Below are 14,600 nucleotides of genomic sequence, written 5' to 3'. Positions count from 1 at the left end.
TTGTGCATATTCACATTCATGTTTTTTGCATTTGTCTTGTTTGTTGAATAAAAAGCTTCATGTCATGAAAGATCATCTCGACTTGCATCCATGTACATCAATACTGACTACCAAGATTTTGGTTTAAGTTTTATTAAAAAATCAACATACTAAGAAGAGGGAAATTCAGTTGTTACATTTGCTCCTCTTTTGGAATAGAATTATATTTAGAAAAATAGCAAAGCAATATAATACAGCAATAATAATACATTTAAGATAATATATTTCTGCACAGCCATTTTACTTGTATACCTTAGTGTGCATTTGAATACAGAAATATTACTTTTATTAATACAATGTGTCTGAATTAAATGTATTTTTCTGACTTGAAATATAAGTATGTATGTATAAAAAATGTCAACGTGACTGTAGTACTATTTGTAACCATGTAGTTGCAGTAAAGCGTCCTGTGCATCGCCTAATCTACCAACATTTAGTGAAAAGAAGAAGAGAAGAACCAATCACAAGCCAGCGCACCATATTGTATTTTTTGTTTTGGTCCAAATCGCTGCTGTTTTGGAGCTCTCTTCCCTCAGCTTACTTAATTTTTTGTTTTGTTTTCAACTTTAATAATATAAGACTGCATTTATTTTCACACGGTGACGATGAAGCTACCGGACATTAAAAAGTTAAAAGTGGCCGAACTGCGGTCCAGACTCAAGGAGCTCGAGCTGGACAGCACAGGACTGAAGGCTGAGCTCGTGCACAAGCTGTGGTCAGCGTTAGACGCACGAGTGAGTGGAAATGACCACGAGGAAGAGATAGAACTACAACATAACAACTTGCCCACGCTTTCGGGACAGACGAAGACGGTCCTACCTAAGTCCTCATCACCGCCGACAGAGGCTGGTGTTACTCCGCAGCTTCAACCTGACTGTGTCAGAGAGTTCACAGACTGTGGCACACAGACAGAGCACGACACCGGTCTGTTAACGCCTCAACACGGCTTTGAGCTCATGTCAGAGGGGATGATAGGGAACAGGGCAGAGCAGAGAGGGGTAGAGATGCAACAGGGAAATGATGCAGAGGATTCTGGAGCCCAGTCGTCAGAGGACATGGTCAAAGGAAGAGCTTACTACGAGTTCAAAGAGGAGATACGATACAAAAGGTTAGTAGAGCATTTTTTTAAGGAACATCCACAAATGTGAGATAAATGAGTTTGAAATCTATGTTTTCAGTCAAGTAAAAATTAGGATTTTATTAACAGGCGTTTACAAAAAAAATGTATGATGGGAGTTGCAAAAATAGGTTGCAAACCACTCTTTCCATTAGATATCCTCACTTTATACACATGTCTTGGATCAGCAGACGTAAATGCACAACAGACGTGTACGGAAAGAACATTTTAACAAGGTTTGGGTTGAAAAACGTGTACATTAAACCTCTCTTTAGGTACTTTGAAAATAAAAAAACATGCATCTCTCTTCCCAACCAGAGCCAAATCACCACAACCACCGGTGGACAGCGAGGTGACGGAGAAGGACGAAGGAGATAAATTCAGACTACATCCATGTAAGATGTTTGAAAAACACTTGCCTCCTTTGTGGTGAAGGAACAAGAAACTACTAAAGTACTAAACTATTCTTAGTTAGCGTCATCCCAGAATAAGAAGTTTCTTGAAATATAATGTGTGGTCATAAGAGCAGCACAGAGACATTTAAAATCTTGTCTTTTTCTTGTTATTTGCACAGATGACGGTCACCTCCACTTCGAGGCGGGTCCAGATTGTTCGTTCGGCCAGCCGCGGTACTGGCTTCAATTCCCCTCGCTGTGGTCAGGCTGCAGGCTCACCCATGGGGTGCAGCAGGGCAGTATGGGCTTTGAGGTGAGGCTGGAGAAGAAGTTGATGACTACTTTGCTGGAGGAACAACTAGGCGCGGATCCTTACGGCCTGAGGGTGGGCTGGTCAATGGCAAACGCCTCTCTACTGCTGGGTAAAGATTAAGGGTTATTACAAGTTTGATTTCATCTCTTGCCCCAGAAAAGCAGATGCACCTTTTTCTCTGAATATTAGTTTTTTCTTGATCCCTTGGTCATTGCTCCTTTTGTCGCATACCAGGTGAAGATGAATTTTCTTTCGCCTATGATTGTCGTGGTAAAAAAGTGTCAGGTGGGAAGGAGGAAGAGTTCGGAGAGTCGTTCTTAGAGGGGGATATCATTGGCTGTTACGCTGTGAGTGACACTTTTCTCTTCCACTCTTCTCCTATTGGTAACCTTTCACTGTCTTGCTGTTGTAACGTGAAAATAATTTTCTGTAGAAAAGCACATATCTTTTTTCTAATCCTGTGTGTTTGTGTGTCACCCTTTACACACGCACATCAACAGTCTTTCTCCGCAGACGGTGCTGTCGAGCTCTCCTTCCATAAGAACGGTCGCTTCATGGGTGTGGCCTTTACCCTGGACGCCTCTGTGCTGCAGGGTCGCGCTCTGTTCCCGCACGTCCTCTGTAAGAGGTGCTCGGTCAGACTCCACTTGGACCCTACAGCTCCCCCCTGGTACCCCAGCCCTCCAGGGTTCACACCACTGTCAGCTCTTTATGCTGGGCAGAGGGTTAAGGCCCCATCAGCTCCTACCACCAGAGGACAGTGTGAGGTGAGAGACATCAGCTTGGTTTCCATCCACAGTATTTGAGTGTTACCTGTACATATATTCTTGACTCAAGGTTTCCGTCTTCCTACAAAATATTTAGACATTTTGAAATTTTTTGCTTAGAGCTAAATGCTATATTTACCATTACAAAGCTAACATGCTGTTGTTTAGAAGTCCAAACATATACGATTTTGGCATATTAGCGTGTTAGCATGGTAACATTTACTTATTAACACTAAACACAATGAACAGCTGAGGCTGATGGTAATTTAATTTGTTTAGCTGGTTTTTGGTTGTAAACAAAAGTGTTTGAATCACCAAAGTTCTGACAATTCAAACTGAGGTTGACATGAGTGTTTGAACCAAATGGCGTGGCAATATTTACTGAGGCGTTTCCCTTGTTAATGTCTTTACACAATGTCATGGCAATCAGACAGGATATAAAACAAATGCAGTTGAATATTTCTCTTTCTTCCCCCAGGTGTTGCTGATGGTTGGTCTTCCAGGTTCTGGGAAGAGCCAATGGGCCAGGGCTCACATGAAGCAACATCCAGACAAACGTTACAAGCTGCTGGGCACAGAGGAGCTGCTCACGTGTACGATGGTCAGTCACCTCCAAGCTTAAATCTCATGTTTCAAATTCACATACAGAGATAAGGTGGTTGTTCAATTTCTGACCAACTGATCAGAAAATATTTAACTTGCATGTAGAGTGGTGAACAGAGAGACAGCAAGCTGCAGCAGGCCGCTCAGTGTCTAACAGATTTAATCAAGATGGCTGCTCAGACTCCCGGCAACTATATCCTTGACCAGGTAAATCCTCATGACTAAAGGCATGTCAATGTTACTCTGTTACCCTGATGGGAAGACCTGCATATATTAAACTATTTTCCACTTTGGTAGTGTTAGAGAGTGATATTAAAAGGTTCTGGATGCTTGACATATTGTAGATGGTGCAATCCCTTGTTAAAAACATACTGTCCTCTCAAGTGTCTGTGATTTCAATCTTTTTTCATTTGTTTAATGAGAATAAAATAGTTAATAATAATTGGAATAAAATAGTTAAGTCGTTGACAATAGCAAAAGTTGAAAGTGGGACAAAACGCCTAGCCACAGTCTCTAAATATCAAAGTGATTTTAGTTATAACATTTGGAATTCATTATCCACCCTCATAAGTTCTTGCCATAATCCCTTTGCCACCTCTGTTTCTAGTGCAACGTCCTCTTCTCTGCGCGTCGTCACAAGCTGCAGCTGTTCACAGGCTTCAGGCGTGGGGCGCTGGTAATCTTTCCATCGGTCGAAGAGTGGAAAAGACGACTCTCCCTGCATCAGGCCAGTGGCAGGCAGCAGATCTCTGAGACCGCCCTGCTCAAACTCCAAGGTCTGACTTTTTCACAATTGACAGTGCTAATGCTAATAAGCACAATGTCACATGCACAACTAAAACTCACCGTCCCCTCTCCAGCGAGCTGCACTCTCCCTGAGCAGCAGAGCGACCTGCTGGAGGAGCTGCAGTATGTGGAGTTGCCTCAGGAACAGGCGCAGACGCTCCTTCAGGAGTGTAAAGAGGAAGCTTGCAGACTGCTGCCCCCCGTCCCCATACAGGAGAAGAAGAAGCCCAGACCTCGCAAGAAAAGACCCTACCCTCACGGCCCTCCACCCTCACATGGGATCCAGTGGACTGGGCCCAATGGTCAGTGTGAAAAATTACATAATGTTTTTGGGGGGAGACTTGTTATTTTAAGATGTTAGTTGATTTTGTTATTGTCTTTGTAGGGGGGCGATTCAACATCCAGCAGCCGTGGAGGCAACAGCCAAGATATGTGAGTGCTGGGTTATCTCATACAATATACCAAACTTTGTCATGAGCTTAGCTGCAATGTGGTTTAGACTTGCTATGGTTTAGACCTGCTGACTTGAACAAGGTATTTCCTTAGGTTTAACTTAAACCTGCTGTACATGTGGTTTAAAGGTCAACTACTGTGCTTGTTTTGACCGACAAGTCAGGTCCATTTTGGCATGAGCAATACAGCAACAGCCACCCTAAGGTGATTCCACATAGTAAATTGAATCTCATTGTCCTTTTGTGTTTCTTACATTTCAGGGGAGCATGGCTTATCAGGACCAGAGTTACTACTACAGAGACTTTGGTGGTGGTCGGTATGGTGGTTCCTGGTGAAGAAACACATGCCGCTGCTCTGTCTGTGTTTACAAGGACAATTTTTCTACTGATGTCAATTCATTTTGAAAAAGGAGAGATTAACAAATCAGCAAGTATTGCTATACAGAGAAACTACATCAATGTTGCACTCGCTGCTTCAGCCAATCGGAGATAATTAAATGCCAAAAACCAGGTCACTTTTTAAAATTTTTATTAAAAATATTTTATAAAAAATTTATGTTTTGAGTCTAAATGATGATTTTAAAAAAATACAGTATTTTTTGCACAGTTTGAACAAAAGTATTAGTCATAGAAGGTTTAAAATCAAACAGCAATAAATCCCTGAACACTTATATAATGTTTGTCCTCGTGTACATTTTATCAACTGGACCCATTTTCCGATTTGATCAGCCGAATGTTTGGGCCTTGCTCTCCTTCGGGCTTCACCTTCTGGTATAACAGCACAGCTCCTTTAGCTGAAGGACACAACTCCGGCCACAGACTGCTGCTTCCATCCAGCTGCAAAACATCCTGCACATTTCAGGAGCAACAAAAGAGCAATTATAACGATATTAAGTTTCTAGATGGTTCAAATGTCTTTATGGCGTGATAATGATCTACCTCGAACCCTATCATTTGAAGCACAACTTGTTCATTCTGGAGTTGCTGTGCAGACAGTTATCCATGGATTACTCACTGTTCGGCTGAGGAAGACGATATCTGTGGACTCACTGGCTTCCGCACCTCCTTTCCAGTACAACTTGCTGACTTCATCCGATGTCAATGTACAACTGAGGACAAATGGATAAAACCAATGAATGCTACATCTTTATTAAGCCAGTCAAGGCAAAGGTCCATCACATTTTGCTGTCTCTGTACATTTAAAATATTCTATGAGTTTTGTTTTATCTGCAACTTCTTATGTTTCCGTCTTGGCCAACACCATAAACTTGGGGGATAAAATGTCCTAAAGGACTATGGCACCATGGTTTCTCTCATAAAGCAAAGACACATTTTAGTTTCAAGATAATTCACAATTACATGTAAAAAAAAAAAAAAAAAAACATTAAAAAAACCGGTATAGATGCATTTGTTCATACAAACCAGACCTTTTCATGCAGGAATGTATGAGAGCAACTTTGGTTTTTCACCCGCATTGTCATAAAACATTTTCTGAAAACACTGATTAGTGTTGACTGCCACAGATTTGTGGCCATTTTAATAAAACCAACAATTTAATTAAAAATTAAATTAGTCACACAAAAACAATCCCTCTAAATTATCACTTCTGCCTAATTCAAATGTGTGGTGATGTGTTTATCTGCACACAGTACCACTTAAGAACCACTTCTTTGAGAAAACGGGGACTCAAATGAAAGGATCAGGTACCTGACCAAGAACTCTGCACTCGGTCTGCCGGCGCTGGTGTGGTTCAGTGCAATGCCCATCAGGACCGGCTCCCCCAGGGAACACAGGGGAATGTTGATCTGCAGACGGACAGAGAGGAAGACGCGAAGGAAGTCTGAGATTAGATGTGAAGTTATAATTAATTAATAATTTCTTAAAAAAAAACTTGTTTATCAATGTTGGAAAGCAAAACTGACATAACAATGTTAGGGTGTGGGCATTCCGTATTAAATGTTTTCTGATTAATTTTGAAAGATGTTATAAATCACAAACAATGTGGGTTTTTATTGTCTTTTTTCAACAGATTTCTTGGTATCACACTGAAGGACAGAAAACGTTGACCCGTTCAACTAAGTGCTGAAATAATTAGCAATCAACAGAATGAATTGTCATATACTTTGATGATCCAATTTCTAACAAAAAAAAGACATTTACTGGCAAATGTGAGGATTTGATGCATTTCGTTGTCTTCTCTGATAGTAAACTCAGTTTAAGATGTTGGTTGGACAAAACAAGTGATTTAAAGATGTCTTGGAACTTATGATTGATTGCTTTACGCTATTTCCTGACACTGTAAATCATTAACCAATTATAAATGTGTAAAAATTGTAATTGATTATAAAAATGGTACTTCCCTTCACCTGTAGTTTAGTATGTGATTGAAAAGGACTTGTCAAATCAAATCATAAAAAGCCTTATATTATGCCAAATTAGAAATGCAACTTTTTTTTTTTAAGTCATCACTGGGTAACATGTTGGAGACAAAAGAATGGTCACTTCAATAAAAAAAAACACTAACTCACTCTTATTGTACACATCAACGCAAAATGAAATAATAAGCTTACAGGAACTTTTGATGCAGCAAAACCCACCTCGTCTCTGATCTCGGCGCACACAGATGAGAAAAGCTCTGAGACGACGGCTCTCTGCTGCATCATGTCCAGCCGGATCTGCCCCTCCTCACATACCTCATGGCCCAGGCGCTCACACACCACCTGAGGAGGGCAGGCCACGGTTTTCAAGGTGGAGTCAGAGATTCTAGAGAAAGCTTGCCATCAAAATCACTTTGTCAAAATCAGTGAATATCTCATCATGTCCTGTCTATCGTGTGTGTGCCCAGAAAATAAATTCAGTGTTAATACAAAGCCTAGGCTCTATAAACGGGCATGTTGCTTGCTCCTTGGTGCCTCCTTTGTTTACATACTTGTTTACAGAGCCTAGGCTGTTAATTAACACCAGATTTATTTTCAGCGTGCACACACAGTATGGACAGGTAGTGGATTGTGAGGAGTTTTTCATTGATTTTGACAAAAAGTTAATTTGATAAACAAGAAGTGTTCTCCAAATTGGCTGACTCCACCTTTAAAAAACAACACATCGAGCACATTGGTGACACCTTATTCCCTGCATTCCCTTTTCACCTTGGGCTCTGGGTGACCTCCGGGGATGTCCAGCAGCCCCCCTGCCTCTGCCACCTTCTGGCTCCTCCTGATCAGCACCACCTGGCCGTCAGCTGTGCACAGGACAGCGCCCACGCCCAGAGGCTGAGCCAGCAGCGCCAGAGGGTCACCGAACCGCTCCTCTCCCAGCCCACGGAGCTGTGCCACCCGACTAGACCAGTTTGTTCCCAGGTAGTCCTTGTAGCACGTGAGGCCAAGTCTCAGAGTGAGGAGCGGCCTGGCCTCTTGATCTTCGGCTGTGTCGCCCCGAGCTCCTCTGCAGTCACAGGTTGAAGAAGAAGAAGCTTTTGACAATGACACTCTGGCTGTCTGGTTGGTTTCAGCCAGGTTGACGGGTCGGTTTCTTTGGTCCAAACCGTTCTGAGCAGTGTTTGGCAGAGAAGTGCTGGAGCACGAGTTCCCCTGTTCTCCTGAGGGTGGGTATTTAGGAGAGACGGAGGACGATGATGAGGCCAAGCAGAAAGAGTGCATTCTGAATTTGGATCCGTTGAAAAGCCACAGCTCCTTGGAAACCCGCTCCGTCCAAACCTCCTCTATCTGACGTTCCAGAGCCTCATCTGTCTGCCTGTTGAATCTGGGAAGTAAAACAAACTGTCCGGGTCACTAAATGAATCGTTTCCCCTTTGTCAAACTACTATATTTTAGAGATGAACAGATCCACCATTTTGCAGTTCTGATCGATTCCAATATCTTGGTTTTGGATATCGGCTGGTTCCGACATGGTCTGATATCATAATTATTATAAGAAATGTTGTCGGTGTTAATGTTATGTGTCAGGTAATGAAGGCTTAAGCAACACAGCAATATGTGGACCTCACACTTAGCCTTTGGAATTCTGGGACTGATACAAAAAAGATGGAACTACAGTTGATATTTTTGCAGAACTTTTTAATTTCGAGATTATTTTTTAATGTGTGCTTGGCCTAGCCTGGTTCTACCAGACCATCGTACTTCATTTCATTTGTACAGAAGGTCTGGAATCGCTCAATTGACAAACGTTAACTCACTTGAAGGCGGGTGTCTGTTGAAGTTTAAAACTATTGGATCTGCCCAGTGCCACTCTGGATCTGCCAACCAACCATGTCATGCGCCGGCTTCTGAGCCACTCCTTCTGTTCGCTGATTGGACCGGCAGAAATCTGTCCGGAGAAAACCTAAGAATATACCGCACACCCAGACTGACTACTGAAGGGAAATGAAAATTGAGCGGAAGTAGTAGGCGGGCGGTGCCAGGCTATGCTTGGCCTATGTCACATATCTATTGAATTGAATTTTCTTTCATAGTTAAAACAATTTTTATTTTAAAAGGTGCTGTAAGCGGAATGGTTCTTTTAGCTAACTTCCTGTCAGTTACTGCAGTTAGCAGTCCCCTCGCTCGTCCCTACGTCACCACATGAATGCACTGCGGTCTTCAAGCAGCAAGTTATCTAGCATCATCTCAGATCCACAAGTGTGATAAAACATGATTAAAAACCATCAAAACAGACATTGGGAAGGATTTTTACCTGCTCCTCCATTGTAGGCGCATAAACATTCACCCATGTGTCGCTCTGGCGTGCACCGGCAGTGAGACCATGAGTGAGACGGGTGCGGACGGGTGTCGGCTTGTAGCGTTCTCTCTTGTGATTTGATAAAATTTTGGGATACTACATAAAGTTTAATTGCTAATTACATGCAGAGCAGCTGACTAAGAGATTGGCTTTATGATACGCGCACATTATGTAAGTAATCACTTTATGAATAAAGAGCAATTTAACACTTATATTAATATAAATAAACCGCTTACTTCACCTTTAAGGGAACCACGAAACCATGAGCGCCCCCTTGAGATTTAATTTTTAAACAGCCAGTCACTATTTCAGATGCATATTTGGTGCATCTGAAACCATACACCGCAGCGTATTGAGATACAAGGGGCCTCATTTATCAACCGTACTTACGCACAAATCTGTGCGTAAGTAGGGCGTAAGAACATTGCCACGCAAAGTATGGCATTTACCAAAATGTACTTAGACTTATGAATGTGTGTAAATGTAAGCACAACTCTGACCATGCTTACGAACATAATCTAGTGGTAGAATAGCGATATTACAAGCACAAAGCAAAGCATTTAAGAGTTTCAACGTCTGCATTAACACTAGAACCGCCAGCGTTCTCTTTAGCCTATATCTATAAAGGCCACGCGTCAAATCCACCCGTGCATTTCTAGGGTAATATAAAGTCATACATTTGTTTGTTTAATCATCATCTGTGTTTTGGACCTCTTGTTTTATAATCTAAGTTTCTTTAAGAACACTGATCACGACTCAGTAATGAAACTGAAGTAGATATAATATCGCCAATACATCAATGAAAACAGATGGTCAAAACAGCGTCCAAATGAGCTAACATCCTAAATGCAATAAATAGTTATATGGCACACTTATTTTTAGGTAAGCTCTAATTGATTATTCATTAAATGTGTCACACGTTTACATGTTTTGAAGCGGAGGATCCCTCCGATGCTCTCTGTGCGTCTCAGCACTCAGCTGTGAGCTGGACGAGCCGCGGTGACTCGCCAGACTCGCCAATCACTCATTTCACTTAGTAACTCTATTGTTGTTAGGAGCTTATCTTCATCTCTTTTTTATTGAAAGAGTTTATGAATGACTGCACGTAAAGTTGTCAGATCGCGGCAAACAATGCCGTTGCCTTACAACTTGCTCGAAAATATCACATTTTCCCATGCAGCAAGCTTTCTTTTGTTTTAATGCCTGCACTAAGTGAGCCAACAAAATATGTTTTGCTTCGATTCAACCTCGTTTACAAGGGTTTCCATTTCTGTGTTGGAGAAGTTTCTTTTCGTTACCCTCGGCTCTTTACCATTGTGGCGGAGAGGGGTAAAACCCATTCAGATGGTTGATAAAGGGATGTGTTGTGACCATATATGGTTAATTGGAGGCGTTTCTGAATGCAAATGGGCTGAGCGTGAACGAGCATGACACTTAAGAACATGTGGGATTTATCAAGATTGATGACTTACTGGTGTGCGTACGATAGGCCAGCGAACGTTTGATAAATACCGATTTTTTTGTACTTAAGCACATACTAAATTTCATTCGTAAGAGTGAATTTAGAACCTTTTCTACGCACTGTTGATAAATGAGGCCCCAGGTCTGTCTTTGTGGGACCAACTCCAAATATTCGATTGAGCTGGTGTTCATTCTACTAAAGACGCATGTCATTCAGTGCAACTGTGTGGCTCCTTGGTTTGTTTTTATTAGTTTTTGAACAACAATAAAGAGAACTTGTAGGATCAAGATTGTCGGATTTTCGGATAATTTCATTAATTGGTTTTGGTCTTTTCATGAGATTTTTTGACAATTAGATCAAATATAGTGCATGTCCAGAGTCTGGTACTATGAATGTGAAGATTATGGGCCGGTGTCACAGACATGGATTAAGCCTAGTCTTGGACTAAATGGAATTTTGAATGGAGATTGTCCATTGAAAGTACAATTTAGTCCAGAACTAGGCTTAATCCATGTCTGTGAAACCGGCCCGTATTGTTTAAAGCCTGGTTAGATTATTACCTCTCAGAGAGTTCCACCTGTACTTGAGACTCCAGCAGCCCCCTCCAGGCTGCACTGTCCAGCAGCACCGATACCTCAGAGTCCATCATCAGCTCTCACCGTGGATTATCATGGGAGACTTTTTTCTCTCACAATGTGGAAGTTCTGTTATCTGGATGTTAAAACATAAACACTGTGTTAATGTTTCTATTAAGGAAACAAAAAGCACTGTAAAGAAGCAGAAAATAATCAGAAAACTGGTTTAATAGCAGTGAATAGCTGTGGTCAGGTCAGGAAGTATTTTTATCCGACCTCTCCCTCCACTCTTCGTACAAAGACAAACACGCCAGGAACAAACACATTCAGAGATTGAGGTGCAGCACAAGTCGTCATGTTGATTCTTTTAAAACAAACAGGACAGAAACTCCTAACATGTGAAACTCCCAGATATTGGGACTCAACAAACTGTCTAAGAACGAAAAATACAATGAGCTCAGCCCACAAGGGTTGTAGTCATTTATAATATTGCATTTAATTATAGGTGTTTAATAAGACTAAAATGTCAGTTATTATTATATTTTCCAATAACTCCCAAAAATGTGTAATTGAACAACATTTACTGAATAAATATCTGATCTTGGCAAGGACTGTCCATTTAGCAATTTAGTATTTATCAGGAACAATCACATATTTACACTGTTTATGATCACAACAATTACTTTTAAAAGGCGTAAAAAGCCATAGTACACATGTTTTCTCTCACTCTCACAATGGGCAGTAAAATGCTGCTGGATGTGTTTACATGCTCACTAGTATCATGGTTGTGATTCTCATTGTTATCCTTTACGTTTAGCCTGGTCCCGACTAGGCTAAACGTAAAGGATAAACTTATTCTGTTGCCTGATTGGCTCAGTCAGCTGTCACTACGATCTGAAATCAAGGTGTTTAACAGTTATTCCATGATCTTCTGTGTATTGCTTTAGTTTCATTAACCTGTTTTAAGGTACTACATAAAAGACTGCATTGTCATTTAGTTAAATAGTTAATCTTTTTTATTTATTTAACCTGAACCATTTATAATTAACTTAATTATAATTAGATTAAGATGCAATGATATAAATTATAATAATTTATGTGATATTCTGTTCATATTGCAGGCTATATTTATACAATTGATTATCGATTGCAGATGACGTTGCATATGTGGGTCAAATAAATTCACTTTGTACTTATAACTATATCGAGGTGCATCTGAAACAAAATTCAATATCAATGAAAAATTCCTTTTTTCTGTAATTGAATTCAAAAAGTGAAACTTAAAAATATTCTAGAAATTCATTACACATGAAGTGAAATTAATCTAGAATAAACATACTTTTCAGAAGGTTGTTTTTTTTCTGTATTATAAATCCTTTTTCTGATTGGTTGTATGTAATATTCTAATATTTTGAGATACTGGATTTTTTATTCCATGATCAATCAATCATCCAAAAAAAAGGCCTGACATATTTCACTTTGTGTAATGAATCTATGAAAGTTTCACTTTTTGAATGGACTTTCCATGATATTACATTTTTTAGATGCACCTGCAGACTGCTCACTGTCAACTATTTTATCATAAAACAATGCAGGGACATCAAGATCAGATGGCAGAGAATACATCTGCTGTATGAAGTGAACTGCCCCCTGATTTACGGTTTAAACTAGCAAGGCATTGTGGGAAAATGGGCCGTCTTTTCCATTTTTACATCAGTAAATCTGTGTTCGATCTCTGGGTCTACTTCTGAAAGCTGTGGGCTGGCACTTAACAGAATTACTTACGCCTGGCTTGACAAAGCGGGCCCTTTTGATCCTGGATTGGCGTTTATGCAACTGTCTGATCCAAAGTGCCCAGGCTAGACTTTGTCAAGGCTGGCTTTATCAATCATCCTGGATATCTTTATTCCACATTTATGCAATATCTTTGACGTTGCCCCAGATGTTTGGCCTCTTGGTCGCTTTACAACACCTGCAGTGACGTAATCAGCCTGGGTGTGGCCATAAGTGCAAAGTGTTGAAGATGTTGTTGACTGTTTAGCCTATTTAACCTTTTAAACATATTGAATAGATCATACTGCATTTATGACGTCATAAAAAGCCTAACACAAAATAAAACTTTATAGAGACTAAATGAGACAAACAAAATCTAATGATGCCGTTTTTAGTTTTTGTTGGTTTGTTTGCTAGTGAACAGTATCCCATGGATAACGTTTAGATGTGGTAATGCTGATGAAATTCGTTAAATGTTAGGCTACCTGATTTAGCTTCAACTTGAGAGACCTTCAGTTTATCCAGCAGCTGAGCACAGACGGAAGAGACTTAAACTAATAGCAAATCACAGAATATCATGTAAATCCTGCCAACAGTATTTTGTAGCTACAGTATCCTGGAGGACTTTCATAACGTCTTATCCATAGACTGAATATAATCTAAGCCAAAGCATTGTAGGAGTTTATCTTACCTTCCTATGTGGACGTCATGCATACAACACAGCACAGTGCAGCTTCTTCCTCTTTATTGACAAATGGGAAGATATGTTCATTACCACCACCTAGTTACCAAAATTCAAATTGCATGTCTTTGAATAGCCTATATAACAGTAGAAATATTCTACTGACAACTGTGTAAAATGTCAAATGTTAATAATTGTGCATGTTTTTAAAGCTGCACATTACATGTTGTCTTCGAAATATGCAGGTGCAGTTGATTATACTGCACAAATCCCTGTATTTTTCGACTTTGTAGGTGAGGGCAGCAACAACGGTGTTGGTGTTAAAATCGTGGAAAACAAAAGGACTTCCGGTCATAATCAAAATAAAATACTGGGCAATGTGGTTGCAAGCTTAGACAGGTTGCAAGTTATAATTAACTGCACTGTAAAAGAAAGTACCGCCGATAAATGACTGAATGTAACACATATTATTTAGCCAAATAAAGTGTAGAAGGTAATTCATTTGAATTAAACTTTGATATAAGTGGGGACGCCCTACCAACTGACCTAAGGGCGCCCCTCAAGGGCATTTTATTCCACTGCTAATACAACGGGTTCTTTTTAATTTGTTCAAACAAATCTGTGTATAACACCTGTTCACACCTTCCCACACTACAGCAGTGTATTCTATTATACATTACTTTATTTGAATTGTATTGTATTATATTCAATATGTATTATACGTCATTCTTAAATGTATTTATTTACACTATTATGTCTCTTTGCACTATGTGTCTTAGATTATTTTTATTATTATTATTATTTATACATTGTATTCCTTCTACGTTACTGGATGCAGCAAGTATATTTAAGAATGTGCTGCTAGTGAATGCGCCTGTATTTGTTTGTTAGCCTACTTAAAT

General features: G+C 40.2%; 2 protein-coding genes across 4 annotated transcripts; one reads left to right on the top strand and one right to left on the bottom strand.

Annotated features, from left to right (window-relative positions):
- The first annotated feature begins 569 nt into the window (after positions 1–569).
- LOC307256399 (heterogeneous nuclear ribonucleoprotein U-like protein 2) lies at positions 570–4,860 on the top strand. Its single transcript, XM_080035330.1, has 11 exons — positions 570–1,147; positions 1,475–1,551; positions 1,731–1,973; positions 2,099–2,211; positions 2,365–2,631; positions 3,110–3,232; positions 3,340–3,441; positions 3,842–4,010; positions 4,095–4,322; positions 4,406–4,452; positions 4,734–4,860. The coding sequence occupies exons 1-11, from the start codon at positions 645–647 to the stop codon at positions 4,806–4,808; spliced, it is 1,947 nt and encodes a 648-aa protein (XP_079891456.1). The 5' UTR covers positions 570–644; the 3' UTR covers positions 4,809–4,860.
- Positions 4,861–5,167: 307 nt separating this feature from the next.
- Positions 5,168–13,756, bottom strand: nudt22 (nudix (nucleoside diphosphate linked moiety X)-type motif 22). Of its 3 annotated transcripts, none has more exons than XM_080035331.1 (7): positions 13,708–13,756; positions 11,229–11,379; positions 7,619–8,231; positions 7,070–7,192; positions 6,180–6,277; positions 5,488–5,581; positions 5,168–5,321 (listed from the first exon to the last, which is right to left on the bottom strand). In XM_080035331.1, the coding sequence occupies exons 2-7, from the start codon at positions 11,315–11,317 to the stop codon at positions 5,172–5,174; spliced, it is 1,167 nt and encodes a 388-aa protein (XP_079891457.1). In that variant the 5' UTR covers positions 11,318–11,379; positions 13,708–13,756; the 3' UTR covers positions 5,168–5,171. The 3 variants fall into 3 exon arrangements, with proteins under 3 accessions (XP_079891457.1, XP_079891459.1, XP_079891458.1); XM_080035333.1 differs by having other exon boundaries at positions 5,168–5,309; XM_080035332.1 differs by lacking the exons at positions 11,229–11,379; positions 13,708–13,756 and adding an exon at positions 8,665–8,782.
- Positions 13,757–14,600: the final 844 nt, after the last annotated feature.

The sequence above is a fragment of the Ammodytes marinus genome (genome assembly GCF_949987685.1).
Source record: "Ammodytes marinus genome assembly, chromosome: 10".
NCBI classification, from domain to species: Eukaryota; Metazoa; Chordata; class Actinopteri; order Uranoscopiformes; family Ammodytidae; genus Ammodytes; species Ammodytes marinus.
This window is presented reverse-complemented; position numbering and strand designations above follow the sequence as displayed.